This window comes from Empidonax traillii, unplaced genomic scaffold (genome assembly GCF_003031625.1).
Source record: "Empidonax traillii isolate 1590-97213 ecotype Southwest subspecies unplaced genomic scaffold, ASM303162v1 scaffold372:size565953, whole genome shotgun sequence".
In the NCBI taxonomy this organism is placed as follows: domain Eukaryota; kingdom Metazoa; phylum Chordata; class Aves; order Passeriformes; family Tyrannidae; genus Empidonax; species Empidonax traillii.
The window spans coordinates 398,748-425,164 of NW_020955565.1; the positions used below are offsets into that span (position 1 = coordinate 398,748).

The 26,417-nt window shown below is 48.8% G+C and overlaps 1 protein-coding gene across 10 annotated transcripts in view; it reads left to right on the forward strand.

Moving 5' to 3' along the window:
- The window catches only part of RABGAP1L (RAB GTPase activating protein 1 like), a 201,773-nt gene that overhangs the window by 159,338 nt on the left and 16,018 nt on the right, over positions 1-26,417 (forward strand). Inside the window, exon 1 of one of the 10 annotated variants that reach the window (XM_027892853.1) lies at positions 12,447-12,674. The exons of 8 other annotated variants lie outside the window; for them this stretch is intronic. Coding sequence is in view for 1 of the 2 variants with exons in the window: in XM_027892852.1 (XP_027748653.1) it covers positions 15,363-15,473 (111 nt within the window). In the remaining variant the exon portion in view is untranslated. Of the gene's footprint in view, positions 1-12,446; positions 12,675-15,355; positions 15,474-26,417 lie in introns of those variants that run through there. One more of the 10 variants, XM_027892852.1, reaches the window with a different exon arrangement.

The window sequence follows — 26,417 nt, forward strand, 5'->3', positions numbered from 1 at the left end:
GTTTAAGAACAACAGTATGCCAGTCTGTTCTTCCACGGGTATTTAAATAGTTGAGCTGCTTGGCTGTTTCATGTTGCTGAAGTCCAAAATAATTCCTCTGTAAATGATCATTTGTCATGCAGTGCTGTGAACAGCTGGGCAGGGAGGTGTGACCCCACTGCCACATCAGCCAGCAGTTCATTCCTGCTGCAGCTGTGCCAGGGGAGCACCCACAGCCCTTCAGGGGAGCTGGTGAGCTGTGGAAACCACGTGGGGGATGATTGTTCCCTCTCTTGGCTCTCATTCTCCCACCTTCCTTACCTGCACTACAAAACCTCCAAGGATAGCAAGGAGTTCCAAAGCATTGTTGTGGGTCTGTTCTCAGGGAGTTGTCCCGTTGAGTTGTTCAGGCAGCAGGTGAACACCAAGTCCCCATTGTGTTACCCTGTTTGTTATTCTTTCAACTTCCTTTGCTTAATTAATTAATGCAATTTCCTGGACAATAATTCTTCACCAAAATTTGATTCTGCAAATTAGTCAGAAGCCATGGAAAAAAAACCCAGAAAATCTCATCTCCAAGTAATTAATCAGCATAATAATCAGTGTAGATGCAGAAATCTGGAGAAGGACTGTTTACAAGGACATGGAGTGATAGGATGGGGGGAATGGTTTCAAACTGATGGGTTAGATGGGATATCAGGAAGAAATTCCTCCCTGTGAGGGTGGGCAGGCCCTGGCACAGGTTTGCCCAGAGAAGCTGTGGCTGCCCCTGGATCCCTGGAAGTGTCCCAGGCCAGGTTGGACGGGGCTTGGAGCAACCTGGGCTGGTGGAAGGTGTCCCTGCCCGTGGCGGGGGGTTGGAAGTGGATGGTCTTTAAGGTCCCTTCAAACCCAAACCCTTCTGTGATTCGGTGATAATAAATAACCCCTTCAGTGTGGCAGTGTAGGCAGGAACTCCATGTGCACACACAGCTGGGACCAAAGACAGTGTGCCAGGTTGAGTCACTCAGTTGCTGTGACAACAGAGCTGCAAAATCTCCAGCCTCAACAGTCCCCCAGCCCGGCTGCATCTGCACAGGGCACCAGCCTGGAGGGTCCTCATCACCCCTCCTCTGAGGGAGAAATACAGGGGTACCCTCACTGGCACACCTGCACTGGGGCTGACAGAGCTTGGGGCCCTGACCTCTGGGAAAACAAAAATCAAACTATTGCTGAAGTGCTTTGAGAGTCAAGTGATTGTCTGAGCAGCTCCTCTGTAATCCCAGAAATCCTTTGGTTAACCCCTAGCTCAGAGCACAGGATCAGTGACCTCACCATGCACATCCTGGCAGGGAACAATTCCAGGCAGTCTGAGCGAGCACCTGCTTGTGCTCCCCCTGTCACACAGCAGGGAATGTTGATTCCAGAGTCAGGAGCAGTGGGCAGAAGGGGAAGGGGGTCAGGGCTTTGGTCCCTCTCTGCCTAAGGAGGGTGCTCCTCTTGATGATTTTGTGATCTACCAGCCCTGTCAGGATGAGGAGAAAATTCCATCAGCTTGTCATGGCTGCGCTGCTTTCAGATCTTAAACAGTCCTGCAGACAGTGCTGTGATAGAAAGGAAAGGGGCTTTTCTTGCTGAGAGGAGCTGTATTTTGGTGCCTTCAGAATACAGATCCTAGCACAGAGTTTTCTTCATTCCAGCTGCTCCTCAGGACTATCTCGCTCACCCTGGCCTCACATGGACACAAACCCTGTTGCTTTTCGAAGCAGCAGGAAGCTCAGAGGCAAATTTGGCCCTCGTTTTTCTTGTAACACGGAGTGAACAGTAGGTTTGTGTTGTAATGACTGTTCTCCAAGAGGACTTGCCTTGTTTTTCCCTTTTTCCTAAGCACAGTGTGAAGCAAGGCCTGTTCCTTTCGGAGGAGGAAGGACATGAGGTGGGAAAGCAGCACCTTGCTTGGGACAGTTTGTGTTTCCCAGGATTCTGATGAGGGGTTCTGCAAAGGCAGTGCCTCTCCAGCCCGGGGGGATCTGGTTTAGCCATGTGGTTTTTTGCTTTGCCCTGAGGAGCACCAGAGCCACGTCACCAGCCGAAGTGACAAACACAAGCTCTTCTAGACTTGATAAAAACGGTTCTGGGGGTGGAGAGGGGAAGGAGGCGCTGCCTGGACAGTGGAAAAACTCCCCCTCCTGCTCTCCAGCAGAGGAGCTCCAAGCCTGAAGCGAAAGGGCTCCTCCCAGGCACAGCACTGATTGCTGGGGGAGTTGGGAGCAGGGCTGGTTGTGGCTGTGCCACAGTCCATCTCCACTGCCCTCATCCATCTCTCCCCGTCAGGCAGCGTCTCCCCTGGAAGCGGCTCTAATGGAAAGCAGCAGCACATTTACAGAGCCAGCACTGGGCTGGGAGCTTGATGGGATCCCTGGCTGCCCTGGGAACAGCTGAGAGTCCCTCTCCATCTTCCTTTCATCCACAGTGTCAGTAACGATCCTGCCTGGCAGGAGGACTTTGCCACACACAGTGTTTACAGGCTGCCTGCTCAAACAAGGGAGCAATTTACCCACATGATGTGGGGATTTTCCATCTTTGATCTGTCTTGCAGGAATGTTATACAGGATTATATACTGCCACAGGAATTCAGGGAAAAACTGGTGGGAAGGTGGACAAAACTGAGAAGTGTTCAAGTCCCTGACTAAGAGATGTCACATGTTCTTACTCACTGATGATGAGTAGAACAAACACCTGCACTAAGGTTACGTGGGGCTGGGGTTTGTATTGGTTTCCTTTCTTGTTGCTTTTTTGATATAAAGTGGATTGTAAGGATTACAAGAGGATAAAGACATCTGTGCTCTGGGAAGCTTCTCGGAAAGATCAGTAACGATGCCTCTTAACTTTTTAATGGGCCTTACACTGCACTAATGGACCTAAACCAGCATTTTATTCTGGAGGCAAGTTTGTTGCCATCAGAAAGGGAGGCTTGGCTGCTCCAGGAGTGTAAGAACATACAGCAGCTGTAATGGAGGAAAGTACTGAGCTTTTCTTTTTGTGACCTTGTCCAAATAGGATGTAATTACGACATAATTCAATTCTGAAAGGCTGGAAACCATGGCATTTGACAGAGAGTGGCATTTGAAGAGAGAGAGGCCTGTGCTTCAGTACATCTTCTCTTTCAGACTCCTAAGCACTGCTGATGCTATTTGCTCTTCCTGCTTCCCCATTTTCCACTGTTAATCCACAATCAGAGCACAAGGTTCTGGAAGATGGGCAGCACTGGGTTACAGTCAGCCCTGTAAATCAAACCCAGTGTGGTGGAGAGTGGGGTGAGGCAGTTGCTGAGTGCCTGGTGTGGTTGTATGAAGAGATTAAATCCTGGGATGCACACCTGCAAGGACTCGTTTGGGAAAGCAAAGATTAAAATTCTCTTTGGGTTTTGTTACGGCCTTTGGTTCTCGTGACCTAATTCAGGACTCTCCTCCTTCAGGCCACACATTTTGCTCAAGTTCAGGGAGCACCAACAGTTCCACCAGACACTTGACTCTGCAAATACCCCAGAGACCAGTGTGGCCCAGCAGGATTTCATCATCCCCTGTCTGCAGGAGGAGAGGCTGGAGCTGTGAGCCACTTAGCATCTCTGCTGACCCCCCACCATCCCACAGCACCTTCCCATGGATCAGGTGCCACTCGGGGCCCTGGTTGTGCCTCGCTGCCAGGCACCAGCTGCATTTAGCAGTGGAAAACAATTAACTGGTACAATCCAGCCCCAGGTTAAGTGACCCAGAAAAATCTTTCATTCAGAGTTCTCGTTTAAGTCCTCCATGAAAGGTGTTGTCATGATGTTCTTGCTGCCCTCAGAGCTCAGTCCTCGCTAATAACTGCTGTTTTGATAACCATCCTTCGTGTCCGCCCGGGGTTGTGCCAGAAAGCTGGAGAAGCAATAGGATTAAGGGGAATTACTTGGCCAGAACAACTGGATCTGTGCTGTTGAGATACTTGAAGATTCACAGGGTCCAAATTCCTTTAGTGAATGCAGAGATGGCATGGAGATAACCTGGACCTGCAGTGAGAGAGAAATGCATTAGATAACTGCCACTGAAAATATGCCCTGTGGTCAGCTGGCACTAACACAGCCAGGGGAGTCCAGCAGGATTGGGTTTGAGCTATTTAGGATTGTTAATAAGTAATTAACCCATGAGGTGACAGGAAGAGACATCATTTTAATCAACATTGAGTTATTGGTTTCCCAGGCACGCTTTGGACTTTATCAGTTGGCAGGCAGGACCAAGCCCCTTGGCCACATTAATTAACCATCCCTGCAGTCAGGAACTGCTCCAGGAGGGTGCCCACAGGGTCAGATTCACCAGTTCCTGCTTTCCCCCCTGCTGCCAGGCAAAGGCCACCTCCCCACATTCCCATTCAATCTGTCTTGTGCTGAAAAGCTGCCGATTCCGTGCTCCCTCACCCTGCAGCAGCCAAGCCTGTTGCTAAGCGACCTCGGCACTGCCGACGGGGCCGCGGGCTGGCTGCTTTTCCTCGACCCACCCCTGTTCTTCCTTATTTATTTATGCATCTTATTTACATAGCTCAACAGATTCTCCCGTACCAGGGGGGCAGAGCCACAAGCCTCCAGCTTGCAGCAGGGTGCCTTGACTCGCAGAGCTGCCTGTCTTCCCTCCAGCACCATCCCCTGCCCTGCTTTCACTGGTGTTCCTGCTGGTCGGCTGAGCAAACTCCTGGGGCTGTTTTTGGGCTGGAGTGGCAGCCAGGAGTGTGCTGGGAGTGTGTTTAAAGGTGTAGGTGGACACAGACTGCTGTACCCGGTGTTTGGACCCAGCAGTCCTTGATGGAAGAAAAAAAGGGTTGGAACAAAGATGGCTCAAAGCCATTTCTCTGCTTACTTTATTTCTGGTGGCTTTAACTTGAGCTGTGTCTGCATTCCAGGCTGCTTGTGGCCTAACCAGACCTGCAGAGGGAGAGGATGGTTCTCCTTCCCTGGGCAGTTCTGCAGGACCAGCTGCATTTTTGTAGGGTGGGGTTGGGATCCCAGCCAGGGCACAGCTCTGCCTGAAGTTGTAGCCAGGGCAGGAGCAGGGTGCTGATGGAGTGTTTGGTGTTCAGATTAACTGGCAGAGCGTTTCAGTGGCTGCACATGGGTACAGGAGGACAGCAGAGCAGTTGCTGTGCCGTTTGTTCCAGGCATGCTCCCAAAACCAGGGAAGGTGGAAGTTGGTTGGTGTGCTCTGGCACATCCTGTGTCACCCTGAGAACCTCCCTGCCAGGCAAAAAATCGGGAGCACTGATTGGAATCGCTTCTCAAAACCAGGAAAGCTTTAAGTGGGGATGCTGACCCAGAGCCTGGCTGTGTTTGTTGTGTTTGTCCTTCTTTGATGAAGGAGCTGCCACACTCCTCAGGAGAGGCTTCAGAGACAACTCCGAGCCTCTCAAAGTATTTGGAACCTTTACTCCACCTTGAGAAAGAGGGGAGTGAATCCTGTAGAGATTTATTTGGAACAATCAAATACCAAACTGATTTTTTGCCTTTTCTCCTTTTCTGTGTTTCTCCTTTTGGTTTCAGCAAGCAGAGCCAACAGCCAGGAGCCGAGTCTCTGGTCTGTACTTCTTGCACAGCTGTTGCCTTTTGGGCCTCTCCTTACAGCCTTTGGCTGCACTGACTGCACTGCTTTGTTACCTGCTGTACTTCTCACTGTGGAATTCTTTTGGCTAAAAAAAATCATTTTTGTGCTTTGATGATCCAGCCGTTGCCTGACCCTCTCTGGAGAAGAACAGAGAGAAGGACATGAACCCTTGGTTTTGTACAGGCAGTCCTGCAGAACAGGGGTTGTGCACGAGGCCAGATGTAATTTTTTTTTCCATCAACGTGAGGTGAGGAAGGTGTGTTTTAAGTGCAGATTGAATTTTCCCTTTATTTGCTTTAAGCATGCAATTACTCATTTGGAAAACTAAAATATATCTGAGAGTGGTTTGGCATGCTCACGCTGTATTATCATTTTCCAAAATGGTCATTTTGTCATTTATGACACGTGTCTGTCACTGGGATGTCCAGTTCTTTGCACACCCAGAGAGGTGCTGATTGTCAAACCTTTGCTGCCCTGCAGTTCCCTGTATTGTTTTACTGAGATTTCCTGAGCCAGGCTGTGCTGGGTTAGCTGGGCATTTTGGTGCTGTTGTTCACCTGGTGCTCAGGTGGGTGTGGTAGTTCTCTCAGGTATCCTCTTTGTGAACAAAGCACAGGAGACCTGGAACCAGCTCAAATGCCCAGGAATAACTTGTGCTGCCCTGAGAAGTTGTTTCAGGTGCATTTACAACGATAAGTCAACAGATCTTCATTCATTGAAGATAGTAAGAAAAGGATCTTTCCTCTGGGGAGATTCAGGTGTTTAGGGACTGAAGGTGATGAGTAAAGCTTTGAATTCCACCCAGAGTAGGTGGGTGCTGGGGTGAGGGGGGATCTCTGTGTTTCTGGTTCTGACTCTTCCCTCCTGATAAGTCCAGCTGTCAGTCTGGAACTTTCAGAGAAAATGTGGGTTCTCTGCAGTGCTGAGAGGGGGTGAAGTACCCCAGAGCTGGCACAGGCATTGCAGCTGGTTGTGTGGGTCACTGCTCTGTGCTACCAGCTCTGCTTCTCTCTCTGGTGGCATTGAGCCCAGCCAGCTCTGTACCCCAAAATCCTGTAACTCTGGAAGATCCAAGAATGCAGACAGTACTGATAAAGGGAGCACAGGTCGTACATTCCTAAGGGAAAAATTATTTTAAAGAAGTGAGAACAAAAATACAGTATTGCCCAACAAACCCCCCTGGATGCTGGGCAGTGTCCTGCTGATCAGGGATGGCCAGAGGCACCCGGACACCGAGCTGGGCTGCTCCAGCTCCAGTGAGCTTTTGCTCTTGCTGCTGCTATACTTCATTAGGAGAGATAAGAAAAACCTGACTCAGCTCTGTTCCTGGTCTTTCTCAGTTTGACAGTTGTAACCATTGCCAAGGAAACCATCCTTTTGGTTGGGTTTTGTTCCCCAGGACAGTTCCCCAGAGATGCCCTGGCAGTCATGTCGATACCATGCAGTGTCAGGGACAGGCTGTGTCACAGGTGCCACCAGTGTGACCCACTCATGTCACTCTCCCTAAACCTGGGGGTGTCCAGTTAATGCCCTGATGAAGCAGTTGCAGTGCCCAGGCAGTTCTTGCAGTCCCTGCAGTGTGGCTGAGCCCTCCTGTGGTTCTCTGGGTTGAAGTTCTGCAGTGAGACGAGTGTACAGAGAGAAATAGTGGGTGGCATTCCAAGAAACACCCACCATATCTTAGCCATGATATATCCAGGATTCCGTGGCTGAGAAAGGGAATCAAATCCTTTCTCACTTTTAAAAGATTATTTAGTTTTAAAGAAGATGTCCCTGCTCGCTGCAGCAGCGTTGGACAAGATGACCTTTAAAGGTCCCTTCCAACCCAAACCATTCTATGATTCCATGATAAAGAGTAATTGGAAACTGAGTTATTCTGTCACAAATGCAGCAGAGAAGGACATCTCTAACCTTTCAAACCATTATGCAGGTACCTGTATTTCATTACATGTAATACTCACTGTAGAGAGCAACATGGCTTTTGTTTCTCTTGGTAGCTACCACTTCATCTTGAGTCGGTCTATTTTCCTTCACTTTCAGATCAGCACCTCGTTTACACATATTAAATGGTGCAGTGCAAATGGTTGTAGGCAGAGGAATGAACCCTTAGAGGTTATTCTTGCAGTCCCCAGATGAGTGAACAAATGCAGGCGCTGATTTCCCCCCTGTTAATTTGAACTGTAAACACAATGGTGATTTGGAAATACACTGAGGAATTTTATGGTGATAGAAACCTCCTTTTAAATTTTTTTTTTTTTTAATAATCCTAAATTTTTTTTTTCCTCTGTTTGCTGTTGTGGGCTTCTTTTATTTCAAATCAAGCAAAAATTAGCTCTTATTCATTCCAGGCACTTCCCTTGCATTCCTTGCAGAAGGAATTTTGCATAAACACTTGCCCTGCATGAAAGACTTGTTAAAAAATGAAGAATGGATTCGAAGTTACGGCTCAATTTTCTCTCTAAATATAGCCCTTTAGTGGGATGTGGAGAGGAGCCAAAGGAGCACTGGGAATGGGGGAGCTTCCAAGGGAGCTCAGCCCTTGCACTCAGCTTGAGCAGCACAGTGTGCCCAGACTGAGCACGTGGATATGAGGAGAAAATGTTCCAGTGCCCTGTGGAATCTGTGCTGGGCTGGACCAACTCCTGATATTAGTATTTATGATTTATATTTAGGGAGTGTCTCATTTCTTTTAGCTGCACAGGTACCATAGTAGTAGTAATACAAGACCTGTAGTCTAGATTTTAAATAAGAGACAAGCTTGGAATAAGACAAATGGGAAAGGTTATAGAAGAGTATATGGAAATATCTCTGGTCTCTGAAGACATACCTGACTATCAGAGAGAGAGCTCCTTGATAACTGGTGGCAGCACCTGCCTTCTCTGCCCCTCTGTAGCATTTGAGCTCTTAAAAATAAGCTTATTAACAGTCTTAAATCATATGTAAATACAGCAGCTTTTCTCATTGTGCTATATTGGAGCATTAAACGGAGATGCAGATTTTCCCAGTGGGAGACTAGATCAGCACAGTTAAGCACTGGAGTGGTTTGTCTCCCAAATCATCTTCTGAGAACAGAATTTCCCTTTCACTGGATGGTGGTGAATAGGGATTTAGCGGCAGAGGATTATGTGAAGCTTAGATTAGTGGATGCTGCTGGCAGTCTTATACAGCTGATCAGCTGGCAGAGTGCTGAGCTGCTTTCCTCCTCTGGAGCTGACCTGGGCAAATTCCAGGGCATTTTGTCCAGGGGGGCACTGAGACTTAGCTGCCTTCTGTCTTTGCCAGCAGTTGGGTCTCAGGTGAAATGCTGTCTGTATGACACCTTTGGCATCAGTACCTACCAGCCAGTGCCATTTGCTGGGCTTTCTTGCCTGGGACCTCCAAGCTAACACTTCCATTTTCAACTCCAGCACTGTGGGACACGCTGCTCTGCTGGAAAGGATCACTAGTTTGTAGTTTTAATGTATAATGCATGAAATAATCACGTTTCAGAGTCGCTGGCCACGCCTCAGCCCAGACTGTGTCTGACAGTCAAACCCAATTCTCAAATTCGGGGAAGGTGCTCGGACTGGTCTGTCTGGTTTGGCCCAGTTTGGCTGACACCTGTGCCATTTCCTGCTCACCCACAGCAGTTCTGTCTTAATTGCCCTTTATCTCAACTTCCAATCATAGTGCAGATTTATGTTTTGTTTTGGGAATATGCCATTCCTGCAGTGCTGTTAACACAGAGAAACGTCTCACCTTCCCCACGAGGCTCCTGCCAGGGTGTCCATGTGGCAGACGTGGCTCCAGAGGTGCCAGCACAGGGGGTTGTGATGGGTTTGTGCCTGGGCAGCTCCCGTGGGTTTGATGCAGAGGACGTGCCGTGGTCCTGCCTTTTTCCTTCTGTTATTGAACTACAAGAATTCCTCACAGTGCCTGGCTGGCCAGCCTTTCCTTCTTTCTCCTTTTTTCCTTGTCCCAGGCCAAAGGTCAGGTGCGAAGTGACTGTCGGTAGAGATACTGAGGTCTGGCACGATGCAGGGCACTCCAGGTCACCCAGGTAAATGTGTCACTGAGCTCTCCCTGAGCAGTGGGGCTGGCTCAGCACTCGGGGGGAAACTTGGCAGACAACGTCATAGTAAAAACAATAATAGCACCCCTTGATTTGCCATTCATTTTACCTCTATTGAGCTTTCTCTGGGGGTTAGGTAAGGACTGTTAACCCCTGTTTGGGGAGGGAATGAAGAATATGGAGAGATGTATCTACCTCGAGAAAGAAAATGAGGTGTGGGTTTAGAGTGAGGAGGTTGGAATCCTGGGCCCTGTGTGAGTCCCTTCTTGTGACGGGTGTCACTATTTAATGTGCTGCTTGATGTTAATTAGTACCTTTTGTTTGCTGATCTGCTGTAAGTCAAAAGACATGAGGCTGTTTGGGTGAAATCCCTCAGTCAGGCTGTGCTGAACCCAGGCCAGAAATCCCTATAAATCACTGGAAGTGCAAAGCATTCCTATGCAACTGCTGTGCTAATTTTCTTGGATAATATGCTTGACCCATTTTCCTTCCTTTCAGTATCAATTGAAGTGATAAATGCAACAGGTTTAAAATACATCTCACAGGTAGTGCTGGCTTTATTATGGAACTTGGCTCATGGTTTAAATGCCATCCCAGCATTATCCAGCTGCTGGATTAGAAGCCCCAGGGAATTCATATCAGAGACATTTACAGTTCCAAATGGTTGTTAAAGGCTGTCCCTTCAGCAGCTGGAGGGAGCTGTTGGTAGTGATTTGGCTTGGAGGGCACAGGTTCAGCAGCCCCTGGCCCTGCTCCCACGTCCCTCAGCTGTGGACTGGAGTTGTTTATGGGAGTCTGCTGTCACAGAACAGGGAGGAGATAACAAAGGGGTCCCTAAAGAGAAGGAGTGACACAGGAGACAGGTGGTGGAATCCTGCTGTTTTTCAGGAAATGGTGCTCTAAGGCGTTATTAGGAATTTCTGGTTGTTGTTCTGCATGGTTTCTGTGGGGCTCTCTCTGGCCCAGACTAGCCTGGCCCACTCAGAGGGCATCAGTGCCTGTTAGAAAGCTCACTGGTACCACTCCTTGCTTTTCCACACAGGACAAGAAATCCCCCATTGTTCCAATTTAAAAGGATGGGAAAGGAGGAAATATGCTCAGCCCAACCAGTTATATCAGGCATATACAATGTATGCCCCAAATACCCTCTAAAATCTGGCTTTCAGCAGCCAAAGGTTGGGGGTTACAAAATCTCACACTGAGATTCAATATTCCTTTAATTTGGTAGCAGTGCTGGCTCAGGGATGTCTGCCCTGTCCCTGTCCCTCCATCACCCCTCACACCACAGCAACATGTGGGGCCAAGCAATAAACTGTTTGGGCTGGTTGGAGCCCTGTGCTTTCTCCACCACTGGGAAAACAGGGACAAGCAAAACCTCATCCCAGCTCTAACCCAGATCCTCAGCACGCAGGAAGGAAGTTGGTGAAGCAAAATATTCCTGGCAGGCAGGTGACTTCTGAAGGAAAATTAAATGGAGCACCCTTACAAAAGTGACAGTGGCAGGGTGGGGCAGACACATGAAAATACAAAGTAAAAGTGTGAATTTAATGACTTTAAAAGTCAAAAGAGGCTCACGAGTTCATTTAAAAGGCTTCAAAATAACCTGGAATGGACTGAGCTGAACGATGAGCGTGTGCCTGTAGGCTGGTGTCCCAGCTATGCTGCAGGTTTGGGGAGGCTGGCAGAGGGGAATCTGGGTATTTGGCACCATAAAGTGAAGACTCAGAAGCCCTCAGCCCTTCCCTGGGTGGGCTGCACAGTTCCATGAAGGGGGGGCCTGTGCCAGCATCACTGGTTTGTCTGGAATGCCTCAGCAATTCCAGCCATGCTGACCTCTGGCACTGCAGGGAGAGCACATTCCCCCTCTCCAGCAGGATGGCCTTGCTGCCTTTAATCCGTGAAAATGAGTTTACTCAAACCAGGAGCAAGCAAATTGGGAGGACTGACCCCTCTGAGTACATATGCTAAAGCACATCAAGCTCAGATTTTTCCCCACATTTGGAAGATTATTTTAGGACAAACACAGGTGCATCCACCCACTTCTTTGGGGGAAAACCGAAAAAATTAGGCCATGTTAATTTGACATTTTAAATAATAAAAATAAATCTTGGAGGAGCAATGGCTGATCAGCCAGAGCCTGGCAGCCATGTTTCTGGAATGGTGTGGGGCATTCCTGTGAGGAACAGCTTGGTGTTCTGGTCTCACATGGAATCCCAGAACACGTCTAAAGGTATTTACCTTCTGACACCTAAAACTGGAGCACAGTCCAGTGCCTGCTGCTCTCTGATGGTCGACAAGCCCCGTGTGGGTGAGGAGAGAGCAGAGCTGTGTCTGGGACTCACAGCCTTGGACTTGCGACCAGGTGGTTTTCACTTGCTGGTTGTGCCTGACAAAGCCCCTGCAGGTCATTAGTGGGGACAGGAATTACAGGAAGAGCTGATATTACCGTTCTTTATTCCCTTGGGGGCACAAAGACCCGTAAACTTATCCTGAAGGCTGCCAAATGCCATCCCCAGTGCTCTGAAAGGAGTTTTGTGTTCCCCTCTCTGAAGATGGCTGTGATCTTCCCAGATTCATTAATACATGAAAGGCAGAAAAGGCCTTTGTGCTCCTGGGGCTGGTGGCAGGAAGGGAGGCTTAGCAAGGAGCTGCACAAACCTCCCTTCCCCGTCTGTCAGAAGATCCCATCCCCGTCAGATAGCAGCAAGACATTCCTGGGGGTGGAGTGAGAGTGAATTTAGCTTGGGAGGGAGCAGGGTTTTGCTTTGCTAAGCGAGCTGGTTTGCTCAATTCAGGAATTTTCCATTCACCTCTATGATCCACCGGCATATGAATCCCAACAGCTGCAATTAGGGCTACTTACCTTAATCAGTTCACAGCTTTCTACAGCCCACCTGTCCTTCTGCTGGCTCTCCTCTGTCTCCTGACTGCTTGGGTGCTCCGCTTCTCCAAAAATTCCTGCTTTGGAGGTATGCTTTCCCAGCTGTGTGGTGGAGGGGGCTGCGTTGCTGTTCCTTGAGGAGGGCTGCTGCAAGGTAGTCGTGGTGTTATACAGAGAAGGGCTCTTTGCTTTAAGGAATTATGAAGCTGCTGTGTGCTTTTTTATTGCCTTCTGTTAGGTTATTCATCACTTCAGCACCCAGAAATCCTGGCACAGGGGAAGGCTCTGTGTGGAAGCGCCGGGAGGAGTGTGTGGTGCGGCCTGAGGAGGTGGTGAAGGACATCTCTGCTTTTGCCCTTTCCCTTCCACTTCCTCTGGCATGAGCATGCTGCCTCTGTGTCTGGGTGGACATGTCTGCTTCAGTCAGTTTAATTCAAGATATGTAACTGGCTCGGTAGTTAGGGCTTTGTGTGCCGATTCAGGGGTAGCACAGGCTGTTTACAGGGATGTAAAATGCAGGTTGGGAGGGATTTGTGGGCAGCTCAGCTCCATTTGCTTGAAACAACAACCGAGAAACATCCTATTTAAAGAGATGCATCAGCCAACGTCACACCAGTCGTTAGTTCTTGCAATTGCTGGTTAGAACATGCCAAAATTATAAGCCCTCTGTTATGAATAGAACATGAGGAGAATTACTCAGCCAATAACATGGAGATTTAGTGCTGTTAAATCATCACAGCCTTTCTGTTGAAGAGGAAAAGCAAAAGGTAATACAGGTTCTAGTCCATAATTCCTTATAAATAGACATGCCTGTTGGCTAAACCAGGGGAGGGGTTGAAGCAGCTGCAACTGTAGCTGTAGCTGTGTCTGATAATTTGCCTTCTCCACCTCCTGCCCTTCTTGCAGAATTAAAATGGTCTCTCGTTAAGGTGGGGCTGTTTGTTGTTGCGCCACCTGCTCCCTCCCCTGTGCCTACCTGGCTGTTCCGAGGCGATGCCTGTCCCCATGAGGAGCCCCCGGAGCAGGTGCCAGCGGGGTGGGAGGGGATTTGGGAAGGCACCGTACCTTTGGCAGCAGGTGTCTTTGTCAGCACTCTGGGAGGAGCCGGGGAGGGGCCACTCCCAGCGCTGTGCTTGGAACTTTGGCTGCGGGAAGGAACCAGCCCCCCCAGGAAGGATCCAGCCCCCCAGGAAGGAACAAGCCCAGGAGCAAGCGGCGTTTGAAGGCTTTGCAAGACCTGAGCGGGCTTTGGCAGAGCAGGTAGGAGTTTCCTGCAGGTGACACAGAGCCGTCCCGTGAGCTGGATTGCAAGGGGAAGTCTTTCTGCCGTGGGAATTCGTTGGAAAACGTTTGCAAGCCTTTGAAGAAAAACAAGGAAGAAAATGCCCTGTAGGTGCATGGCAAAGGAGAAGTACCTTTCTTCCTCTGCAAGGGTTAAGCACGATCAGAATCTGCTTCAGTCTCAAGGGTTTAACCTCAAGTGCTGCATTTTTTGTTTGCCATAAGCCTATTAGAAGTCTCTCTGTTTCCTAGCAGTAACATGTAATTTCCCCCCCTGTTTAAGTGGAGGAGATGTTGGGGTTTTAATCCTGCCCGCTACAGCTGTTGCTCCAGTTCCCTATTCAAATGCAAATAGCACCTGGTGCTACTCAGATAACTGCAATCTTTGAGAAAGGTGCTCGGGGAGCAGAGGACGAAGCAAAGCAAGGTGTGTCTGCTGTTTGCTCTGGAAAGCGAGAGTGTAACCATATGCCACCACCAAGCTGGACTGGAAACTTCTACCAGAGCTGCTGCTTCCAGCACAGACTCTTTTTTGAGACAAATGAAGGGCTGCAGTGATTGCTGTTTCTTGAGCAGGTATGATTTATCACCAGGAAGAAAAGGCTTCCAGAGAAAATAAAAATGTTGTGGATGTGTCTAGGCAGAAGTGCCAAGTTGGTGACGAGTTTTGCCTTGCCTGAGTGACCTGAAAGGAGTTGCTTTTGGGATATATTGTTTATTTCTTCAAATAATTTACTGTTTTCTAGGTCACTTCATGATTAAAAGAAGACCAGCACCAGATTCAGGTTAAAAACCTTTTACTGTGGGGAGTTCTAACTGCATAAATTGTTTTTGGTTTTATTTTTTATTGTGAGGGTACAAGTTTGCTCACAGAAGAGCTTTACAGCCTCATTCCATTTTTCAGGGCTGTTTTACCCTCTCTTACACGTGGAAACTGAAGGACTCTTTTTGAAGGGTTGTGACTTGATGCCATCGTCTTGCTGCTAAAATCCAAGTATCTACAGGGCACAAAACGCAGTTCAGATTTGTGGAAAAACAGAAGTGAGTGTTCTTAAAGACTTTGAAGGGAGAGATTAAGAAACTTGCGGAAAATTTTAAGGAATGCCTTAAAGAAATCAGCCTTACACCGATCTCTGTGAACTTACAAATAAGACAGAAGCAGCAGTTCACTGGAAGGGGAGCCTCTGCTCACCAGAACATCAGCTTTCATGGGGGAAAGCTGGATATAAACAAGCAATTGCTACCAAGCTGGAGAAGAAGAGCAGGGAGTCCAGTCCTTCCTTCTTGCTTAGCACTCCCCTGGTTTGCCTGCTGCTCTCTCAGCCTCAGCCTAACCCTGGAATCAGCACTGGCTTTCCCCAGGCTGCCGCGGGGTGTTGGTGGTGTGAGCGGGAGTGCCGGCCGTGCCCCTGCAGGCAGGACAGCCCCACAGGAGCCCCTTTGCTGGCTCGTGCTGTCTGTGGGGACACTCCTTCCCCGGTAGCATCTCCAGGTGGGTGTGGGCAGCGGCCCCGGGGCTGAGCAGGGCCCAGCCTGGCACTGCCAGCCCGCCGGCAGCACCATGATGCAGGAGGTGTCCATCGTGGTGGCCTACGATGCCCACGTATTCAGCCAGCTCTGCGACGAGGATTTCCTGGCCAACCTGGTGGCAGGCAGCAAGCCCAAAGCTGGGGTAAGGTGTTGCTCTTGCTCCTTGCCAGTAATACTCTGTCCTGGAGTTAAGTCCTTCTGCTGAAAACTGTTTCTTCCTTAGTTTCTGTTTTCATTCCCTTTCCAGAAAATTGCTGTCATGCGTCAACACAATTTAAACATGTTTCAGAAGATATGAGATGAGATTATTTAAAATACCTTTCTGGGTCAGGCTAAGTTTAAAAGAAGGTGATTTGCTCAGTAGGATCATAGTTAAAATAGCATTTGTTAAATAATTGAAATAGTTAAGCCAGCAAATGACTGAACTTCTCTAACTGCAGGCAGTAAGTGCTGTGAACGCTTTCTGTGCCTTGGAATGTCAGTTAAAGGGTCGGGGTAGATGCTGGTTCTGGGGATGCAGGTCACTAAATCTAAGAGAGTCTATCCCTTCTGTGGGAATGGTGATGTTCCCCTTCTGTGTTCTGCAACCAGCATAAATACCTGTGAAAAACTTGGAGCTGAACGACCACTCGGTAAGCAGCATTATCTCTTTGGGTAAATGCCACGTAGAGTGTGGTCATCCTCCTCCCTCCTGGAGATGCCAGTGCTTGGAGGGAGCTGCAGGCTCTGAAATTTGGTGCCAAAGTTCATCCCTGGTTTCAGGTTCTCCAGCTGAGCCCCTGTGGGAGCCAGGCTGCCCAGGAGCAGTCAGAGGAAGCATTTGGAAATAAAGACGCACGTATAGAGCTTCATGTGCAAGCAGATATTTCAGGCTAAATACCAATCAGTCCATTGTTTAGCAGCAGTGAAGCACTTGTGTGTGCAGATATGGGGCTGTGTGTGTGTGTTTGTATCCAGGTGGATCCTCATGGGGACAAAGGGAGGTGTTCTTAGACAAGGAGAATTTACTGCATCTTGTGTAAAACTCCTCTGTGTGTATTTCCTGCTCGTGTTTTTCTGCCTCTCCATTCTCAGGAGATCTCAGGAGCATGAACTCATCTCCTCCATCTCCCATAGGATCATAGGATCTCTGGATCTAAACTTGTGTTTTGCTTTTTTCCTGTCTTTGGCCTCCTCTAGGCCAGAATTTCCAAGGTCCATTACAACAGTTAGGCAATAAATATGGAAATTCAGCACAGACAGAACTGTGAGCTTTAATGTGATGGGGTTGGAGGCTGAGCTCCCAGCAGGCTTCGATTAACCAGCATATCAGGAGTCACACGCTTTTCCCGTGCTGGATATGTTTAAATATCCCTTCATTCACCCTGCAGCCACAGCCTTTCCTCTCGTTCTGCCTCAGCTGGGTTAGTGCCTTTCCTGCAGACAGGTCCTGCTGTTGCAATAGGATTAACCGGAGCCAGGCACCGGCGGCTCCGGGAGAGGCTCCTGGGATGAGTCTCTCGGGTTTCCTGGGAGCCTCCTGCCCTGCACTGCTGGCCTGTTCTAGAGCCAGCACTTGCAGCTGTTAAATGAAAATCCCTGTGATGAGAAAACAGCTCATGGGTGGTTCACCCTGCAGTTCAGACCTTTGGGAAGTGCCTCTGTGATGGGCTCTGCAGAGCAAAGTAATGGGAATCGTGTTGTGGATCGCTGGATTCCACTGGATCTGCTGCCAGTGACCAGGGCAGAGAGGAGCTGGTGTTGGAAGCACCACGTTACAGCTCCAGCTGAGCTTTGCCACTCTGAAAATAGGATGAACTAAACATTACTTACCTCCTGGTAAGCAGAGAACAACTGTGGGAGGAACAGTATCGTTATTACTGTTGTTTAGAAGATATGAATGACAGACTTTAGTTTAAGAGTGTCCTCTGATCAACTCTTTTTTGTTCCTGAGTCAAAGAGTATGAACATGTTTGGGTATTAACACGGGGCTTTGAGTAACCTGGTCTAGTGGAAGGTGTCCCTGCCCATGGCATGGGGTTGGAATTAGATGATCTTTAAGTTCCCTTCCAACCCAAACCATTCTGGGGTTTTGTCTCAGTGAATTATGTAGTAGTAAATAAATTAGGAGATATGTTTTTTGCTGTGTTTACATAGGAAATACTTAACTGCTCTTTTAACTGGTTCCTCCCAGCTCCCTGCTGCTGTGTTTAATCAGGGCACAAGCTGACAGTTGGGTAAGTTGGGGCAGCCCCTGCAGACTCTGTCGTGGTGGTTTCACCAGCTGGCACTAAGGTACGCACTGCACATAAAGGGATGTTTTGCAGCAAGGATTTGTGGAGGGTTTGTTTATTCTGAGAGGTCATACCAACAGCACAGGTATTTTGCAATCTGGGCTTCATCTCTCAGTTTGCAAAATCCGGTTTTGTTTATTTTTGAAGGCGTTTCTAACGTGCTGCTCAGGTTGCAGAGAATAGTTTAAAGAAATACTTCTTGCAAAGGCTTTCATCCTGTTCCAGGGTTCGGATGCCAGGATGGTCTTGGTGCAAGATTTCTGGCACTGCTGTTGACCCTCATAGTTCCTGTGGGTGGTGCAGCAGGCCGGGGTGCACAGGAGTCCCTCTTGCTCAGAGAGCCACATGTCACGATGGGAGGTGACAAAGGCCAGGCCGGGTGGCAGCTGTGTGGGTTCCTTGGGCTTTAGGCCAGCCCTGCGTGGCCTTCTGACACCTCCAGTGCCACACAGGTGTGAACTCCTCGGGCACAATCAGCATTACCTGTTGTGGGCCAGGTCCTGTCCCTTCCAGCTGTATTTTTCAATGGAAAACGTGGATTTTTCACTGGACAGCACAGCAGTGTTTTTGTAGCGTTGCTTTGATGCTCGTAAACAATTAAACAGGATGTGGATGAGCTGGGATAAGGTTCTGTTAAATCTGCTCCAGAGCAACACTGTGTGACAGCAACCCCCCAGCACCCATTTTAATAAAATTAGTCATGTTGCAGTGTGACCATGACACATGGTTGTTTTCCTGTGTGGTCTTGCTTTCAGGATTTCAAGTTGTTCTGAAACTACCTTGCACAGACATGCAAAGCAGGACACAGAATGGACTGCTGCTGCACAGTTTGTGCAAGAACTGAGCAGCTTTACTCTGGGGAATTTCAATTCTCAGCTTATCCACAGAAAACTTGGACTCCAGGGGTTATAAAGATGCTATTCTAAGTGGTATAATCCTCTTAATCCAGAACTGAAGGACGTTCTTCTGGAAAGCTTCATTGTATTTCCATTTTCCTGCCTGCCTCGCTGTGCTTAGCTCTCTGTTCGGGGGAATTATCGGCCATTCCACGGGAATAATTGGTGGTTTCGTGCAGGAGACTCTGCCACAAGGATTTTTAGGCTCTCAGCTTCCCGATGAAGCCAACTGAGGAGGTTCAGAGCAGGTGATGAACTGCAAAGCCAGTGAAAAACTCAGGTGGCCTTGGAGGGTGTAGTGGTCCATGGGTTGAAGTCTAACTGGCAGCAGCTGAACATTTCTGGGGGCTGATCGTGGAGCTGAGAGTGTTCAGCATCTTCAGGCATAGACACCACCCTGGTTTTTGGGTGGCAGAAGCTGGAGGGTGAGTGGTGGGCTGAGAGGAACTTGCTGAGGTCCAGCAAGGCAAATGCCAAACCCTGGGAAGGAAAAGCTCCATCGTCTGTGCAGGCTGGGGACCAAATGCCTGGGCAGGATCAGTGCAAGCTGGGAGCAGTGTGGGTGCCCAGAGGAGTGGGCAGTGTGCCTGCAGTGCCCAAGGCTGGCTGTGCACACACAGCTGCCAGGTGGGATGTCATCCTCTTCCAGCCGGTGGCTGTGAGGCTGCACCTCCCTCCCTGCATGCAGGGAAGGTCCCCCAGAGGAGGGAGCCACACTTGTAGAGTCACTCAGTGACAGCACAAGGAATGCTCGTGGTTTGCAGCAGAGCCAGTTCTGGCTCAGCACAAGGCAGAGTTCTGCCCAGGGAGACCTTGGCAGCTCCATCCTTGGAGGCCTCAGGAGAGCAGGCTCTGACTTTGAAGCCATCCCTGCCTGTGGGTCTGTGTGCCTTCTCGAGGGCCCTTCCAATCTCACTTCTCCCTTCAGTCTCTAATTCTGCCTGTGAGGAGGAGCTGGCAGCGCTTGATCTTTTGGAGCCCATTTTTCCCTGGGTGGCATTTCTGCTGGTGCTGCCACCAGAGGGGGGAGAAGGGAGTTTGGGTGGTCACTGCTATGAGATTTGGCTCTTTCCAGCAGGTATAATCCTCATGTGAGCCCCTCCCTGCCCAACAGAAGGAGGGATCCTGCTCTCAGGCTGTCTCAAGGAGCCCTCTCATCTCTGTCCGCCTTCCTCTGCTGGGCAGGAGCTACCAGATCCTGCCCTGATCCTCTCACCTTGTCTTTGGAGCAGCTCCCCTTGTGCAAACTGAGAGTCCTGAGCTCTTAACCCTCTCTCTGCAAGGCATTTACACCCTGCCCAAAGCAGTTCAGGGGCTCTGCTCCACATCCTCTTCATCTTTTTTTCCCAACTGCATCTCCAAGGACTAGATGCTGTATTCCAGTATTGATCTTGGTGATGATCCAGGGTTAACCTTCCCTGGTCACCTTCCTTTTCCCCCTCTCCTTTTGCATCCCAGGGTTCCCAGGAGCTGTTCTGCTGCAGCCTGGCTCTGACAGCAGTCACATTTTTGGCACTGCAAAGGTGGTGTGTTGTTCCCTGCCCTTCTCCCTGTGCCAGTGTTTATTCCCAGTCCCACACTGCTCTGCGTGGCCTCCTGAGCGGTGCTGATGCAGCTGCTTGGGGGGCAGTGCTGATACAATCCCCGTGTTTGAAAATAATGGGATGAGCATATTCCTGCAGGATTATTTGGGTCAGCTTGCCATCGAACAGTGAGGTGAGAGGGAGAGGGCTGGGAGGAAGAGCCCAGCCGAGGGCAGGCTGCTTTCCCAGCACACGCTTCCCAGAGAGCACACAAGTTGCCAAATTTTTGGAGAAGTCCCAAATCCTTGGGACTGATCCCATCTCTTCATGGGATTCCACCCCAGCTGGAGAACTACTGCTCCATGCTGTAGTTAAGTCCTGAGGGCATTTGTTCTGGAGTTGGCACAGTGGTGTGTTTCCATGGAGGAGGCTGTTTCCAGGAATTCACATATGTATGTGTGCAGCTTCTGGTTCTTCCTGTTCTTCACTGCTCTCTCTCTCCGTGTGTCATCCCCATATCCCATTAGCAGGACTGTGTCTTTCACTTCCAGGCCTCTGATGTAGTGTTTGATAGAGCTGCTTCTTTGATGAGTCCCAGAAGACACCCAGAATGTCATTAACCAGAAATGAAAGATGTCATTGAATAATGATTCCCTTTGTCAATGGCTTTTTGACCCATTTCCTGAGCTTTTTAATTCATGTTTATGGCTGCCAGATACTCCTGGGGGGGGGGGGGGGGATGTTTAGGAAAATAAATCTCTCATGTGGCAGTGAAACCAGTGCTAGAGAAGACCCTTGTAACTGTAAAGCTACTTTCATTAATCAGACCTGTAGATAAGGAATACAATGGGACCTACAGTTTATAAAATGATGCTGGTGTGGAACCAGTTCATCAGCTGGGTCTTTCTCAGCTCTGCAGGGCGTTTGTGTGGGTTCCTGGTCTCAGCTCACCAACCAAAGTCAGCCAGATGGGTTGATTGGTGGTGCCTAAACGTTGGCAATGCAGGGTTTCCTTCTGCTCTGAGGAGTCTCTGCTGTTTTAGGGATTTATTAAAAACAAACATGAGTGGACCAGAGATCTCCTCTGCTATTTCTGTCCGTGCTTCTGCTGTGCATAAAAACCTGCACCTGATTTCCGACAGAGCTGAGCTGTTCTCTGGACAGTAATGACTCATCTGAATCAGAACTACTTATGAGCTCTAATTATTAATGCATATGAGCAACACTTAGGGATCCTCTTCTTTTCCATATGCTTATAATCTCTGCCAGCCTAATGGAACTCAAGAAAGAATTGGAACTTTTTTTTTTTCTTCTGCATTTAGTTCTAATTACTGCTTTATTTGCTCCTAATTAATACCCTGTATATTTTCCTGTATTTTACTTTTTTATTCATGTCTAAAAGCAGTTCTTCTTGCTGCCTCTTTATTGTCATTGGATCAAGAAAGAATTATTAAATCAATGTCTCAAGCAGATATTTTTTAAATAAGAACAGAATTTTTAAACATTCAAAAGAAGAACATTTTGGAGCTTCCTCGATTTCTTATTAAAAAGAATTTCAGGAAAATCAATGCAAATTTCTCTGGGCAGTTCAGAAACTCAGCCTCTGTTTCTGTCACTATTACAAGCCCATCTGGGAGAAGGAACTTGAAATAAGTTTCTATACATTATTGGTCATATATGGCCAGTTCATTCATGGACTTTTGACAGGAATACTGAAACTAAATGAAAAGGTAATTTATCTCTTCATAGAAGTCCATTGTCTTGATTCCAAGAAGATGAAGGTGAATGTGTTAGTTACAAACATTCTGTCCTCATTGCCTACAACTGTTTTCATTCTTTTTGAACCCAATTCTCAGAAGAATTTGTTTGCTGAAGCTGGAAGATGTATTTCAGCGGTTTGTACTGTGTTCAGCTTGTGCTTTCATGCACTGTTTAACACGCACATTTTTTGCTTTATTGCTTCCTCCTACCTGTGTCAACACGAGCTCACCAGCAACCAGCCTCCTGTTGACTGGAATGCTGGGGATGCTGATCCTGTAAAGCTGTGGCTTTCCAGAACAATCCAGATGGTTTGTTTTGGAGCAGAGCGTTAAGCTGTGCCAAGACAATGCTCGGGGAGTTGTGCTTTGGCTCCGAGGTGGAGTTACCAAAGTAACCCGGAGTTCTGATATCAAGGTAGGAGTAGGAGGCTGCATTTATTTGTCCATTACCTTGGAGACCACAGAAGCCGAGTGTGTGGGCAAGAATGAGCACACAGACTGTCCACACTCTGGCTGCACTTCCAGAGGAACACTGGAATGGGTGAACAGTGCAAATAGGGCAGAACCCTATGTGAGGTTCTTTGCTTACCTGGCATATGGTTCAGAGTTGTGATCCAGGACCCGTCCTGCATCTCAGGAAGGAGATGGTTTTTCATGCTGGGCATATGGAATATGACAGGGACAAGACATGGTTTGGTCACTCAGAAGAGCTGGAATCTAGTCTGGCAGTCAGCTGTTTTCACCAGCCTTGTGGCAGGTTTTGGATGACATATTGAGCCAGGGGTTTATGAGCTGAAAGCTGTGGACTGAAAATGTTGACTGTGACGGGTCTCACAGCCTTGGTAAACCAACAGTTTGAACCTGGTTACCAATCCGTTGCTGGCCTTGTGTTGGCAACTGTGAGACAGGTCTGCGGTAGTTCCAGGATTGGGAGCAAACCCTAACACTGTGTAGCTGGGAGAGGCTGTTTCTCTGCTCAGTGATGCAAGAAACCCCTGGGGACTTTGTCCTGAATGTCTGATCCTGCTGTCTCGGGGATGGTGGTGAAGGCTGTGCTTGTCTTCCTGCTCGCCCTTCTCTCATCTTGCTGCGATGTGCTGAGAAACACGAGCCAAGCTCTGAAACTCTTGGGGCTGTGGGTTAGATGGAAATCAGGGTGAGTGATGTGCACCTTGAATTTTGCACAGTCACCAAGGAGACACAGAAACCCTTCAGCACCAAACGCTGTGTGTCAGAACGTGTGTGTGTGAGAGACACACAGAACCCCCTGGAGCTGTTCTGTTGTGAGGAACAAACCACTGAATAAATCCTGTGCTGGAAAAACCCCTGCTGCCCACAGGAACTGTGTTACCCAGAGCAGGGCCTTGTCCCAGCTGGCTGGGCACTGTCACTGCCCCCTTCATCTGATCCTCGTTGTGGCTGGGGGGATATACAGGTGGTCTCATTTGGCCCAGACAGTCTCTGGTAGCGGAGATCTCGTTCAGGCACTGTTCAAGTTATGTTGGATAACAAAACTGACCTGCACACAGGTATTTTCCCCTCAGAATGTCTCTGATGGTGGTAGCCTTCAGCACAGTGCTGCTGCTGACCATTGAGATGCAGAGTGTGTGCTGGCTGGCAGGGTGGATCTGGCTGCTCCTTGCCCGTGTGTGTCTGTGCTGCAGCCCTTATCTGTACGTGAGAGGAAGCTCCTGTGGCTGGGGGGGGCTGTGAGACATCAGCTGCCAGTACAGAAGGTAATCAGCCATTTCCAGGCACTGCTTTTCAGCCACTCAGGGTGTCTCTTCCTTGCTAAAACAAGTAAGAGTTGAAGTGGATAATAAACCCCCCATATCTCAAAGCGAAAGTGAATTTCTGAATGCAGAAAGGCAGTCTGGGGATCTGAAAAGGAATGTTTTGAAGCATCTCTGCCACAGGCAGAACACCCTTTCCTTGACCCTTATTTTTAGCTGCAGGTGTCCCTGCAGCCTCTCAGCCATGAGCACTGTGGTCCAGGTGCACATCAGTGTTTGCAGTTACAGTTCAGGGAGCCCAAATTCCATTCTCTTTGCCTGTGTTGCTGCAGGATCGCTGTACAGTGGTGCTTCCTGAATATCTCCTGGTCTCAGCTCACCCTTTTAACTGTTTTGCTAACTGAGCCTAACTAAGCAGATATTTAAACAGCAGGGCTAGGGAAGAATAATGTGTTAGGCCTGGTTCAGCGGGTTTAGGTGAATGGAAATACGTGGCAGAGATCAGAATCTGACAAAAGGATCTGGTGTTGGAAATGATCCAGCGTCACTGACTCTGCCACTGCACTTCTGAATCACAGCAAATGGTGCAGGTGCTCAGGAAATTTTGCAACCTGTCTTTCCCTTGTTCTTGTAAATTTCTGTGGGTGTCTCATTTGCAACTGAGATATTTTTATAATGGGCTGATGTGGAAGAATGAAGTAAAAATAAAAATTCACAGCAAAGCTGGTTTCCTTTGCCTCCAGCCAGCTTTCAGGTTGGATTTGTGTTATCCCAAAGGCTCTCTTCAGGAATTGTTAAACCTACCGAGCTGGCTTGCAGAAGGAAGGAAGGGATGCTCTCAGGTGGGCCAGGGTGGAGTTGCTTTCCTGATGTAAAAAGAGCATTGCTGTCAGTTCTGTTTCGAGACACGAGGTGGAGAGATGCTGTTCTGCAGCAGCACTCACACAGGCACAGGGTCAGCAGCAGATCTCTCCAGCACAGCACAGAACAGGCTTCCGAGGGATTCGGGGAACATCTCCTTCCTTACGGCTGAGATGGTAAAATAGCACCTGACAGTCGGGGCTTCTGTTGTGCCCCAAAACCAGGGGTGAGCTGGTATTGAATGAGCTGCATGGTGTGGGGTGCAGTGGGGGTGCCTGAATGGGATGCTGCAGGTTGGTGAAGCACTGATGGGGCTCGACCACTGCATTTCAAACCTGTGGTGAACCAGCCTGGTGTCAGAGAGCCCTTCCCTGCACAGGGTCAAACAGAGGAACGGGAATTCTTCAGGCTGTGCTCCAGCCTGTGAATTTCCTTCCTACCCAGCACAAAGAATTTTGTGAGAAATTATGAGTTTCCCTCTTTCCTCTCAGATTTCGTGCTTGTGGCTAAGATCTCCTTGGAGATACAGCTGTTCACATGGTATTGCATAAGAGCTGAATACGACATCGCACTGACCCCCTTTGTGGACTGATCCAAGAGACGGGTCTGTTGTGTCAACATGTTACTGTGAGTTTGTTCTTTCTTTTTGGTTGCTGCATCCTCCCAAAAGAACAGTGAGTGGCTTATCCACTTCTGAGTCTTCCTCCCAGTGACAGAGGTGGCAGGATACTTTTGACAGCCACATTTTAAGGAAAGGACAAAATAGAGTTGTCCATAGCAATGACTGCACAGACCAGTAGAGCACTGCATCACTTTCTTCACCTGTAATTGTTACATTAAAGCCTTCATTTGGCCTAATCAAGTGTTTAAATAGAGCTGTATTGCTTAAAATAGAGCTGTTTCCTTCCTCGAACCTGATGTAGTTGTATTTTAAAGATGAAGTATTAACTAGAACAAACTGGTATCATCTGAGTGTGAACTGAGGCGATGTGTGTGATGGGAAGTTTTCTGTCAGCACTCTGCTGAGGTTCTGTGTAAAGCTCACAGGCCTCACTGACACACAACCAAGCATCAGTTTGAAATCAGCTCGCCTTTGATACTGTTTTAAATCACGAGGTGCAGAGAGTTAAGTACACACCAGTATAACTGCAGTGCCCTCAGGAGGGGCCGTGGCTTTGTGAGAGGCTCCTGCAGCCCGTGCTCCTGGCTGTGAGCAGGGGCTGAGCTGGGCCCCCAGGCAGCACCTCTGCTTGGCCATGGGGCTGCTGGGCAGCAGCGGGAAGAGTCTGGGCTCCTCGGGAGGATCCCAGCCTGGGATGTGCGTGGTGGATGGATAAAAGGGAGGCTGGGCTGCAGCCAGTGGTCACTGTCAGGGCTCGCCCAAAGCAAGCTGAGGAGTCTCGCTTTTGGAGGGGCACAGGACCCTCACCTCAGCTTGAAACACCAAGCAAGTCCATCAGCAGTGAAACAGAAAATTGCATCACCTGCTTCGAGGAACGGGAAAGGAAAGCACTGCACACTTTCTTAATTGCTTTGTTCTTTTTTTTCCTTCCATGTCGAGGCAAGAACTAGAGAGGACAATGTCAAGAGTGGGGAGATCACAGAATACTGGCTGCGTTGTTAGTGTGGTGGGACAATGTTTCTTTGAAGTGTTTATGCTGTGCTAGATAGAGAAAAGGAGTGGGAGGCTGGGAAAGAGAGACCCTGCTCAGTCTGGCATTGTGGCAGTGCTGGCAATCAGAAATCAGGTAATAGGATTTCGCTGTCTGGATCAGCCTCTGGCTGTCTGCAGTATGTTCAGGAAATCACTTTACAGCTCTGCTCCCATTTCCTTGGCTGTCAAATGAACAGAATGATAAGTGCCTCCTCCGAGCGCTGGGGAGGAAGGAGCCAGAGGTGTGTGAGTGATGAATCCAGCAGGGTCAGGCTGAGCTGCCTGGGAACAGCCAAAGGAATGGGAGTGAGGGGCAGGGCTCATGGAGCAGATGCCTATGCCCAGTGCCCAGGGGTGCCCGAGGAGGTGAAGCAAATCTCTCCAGC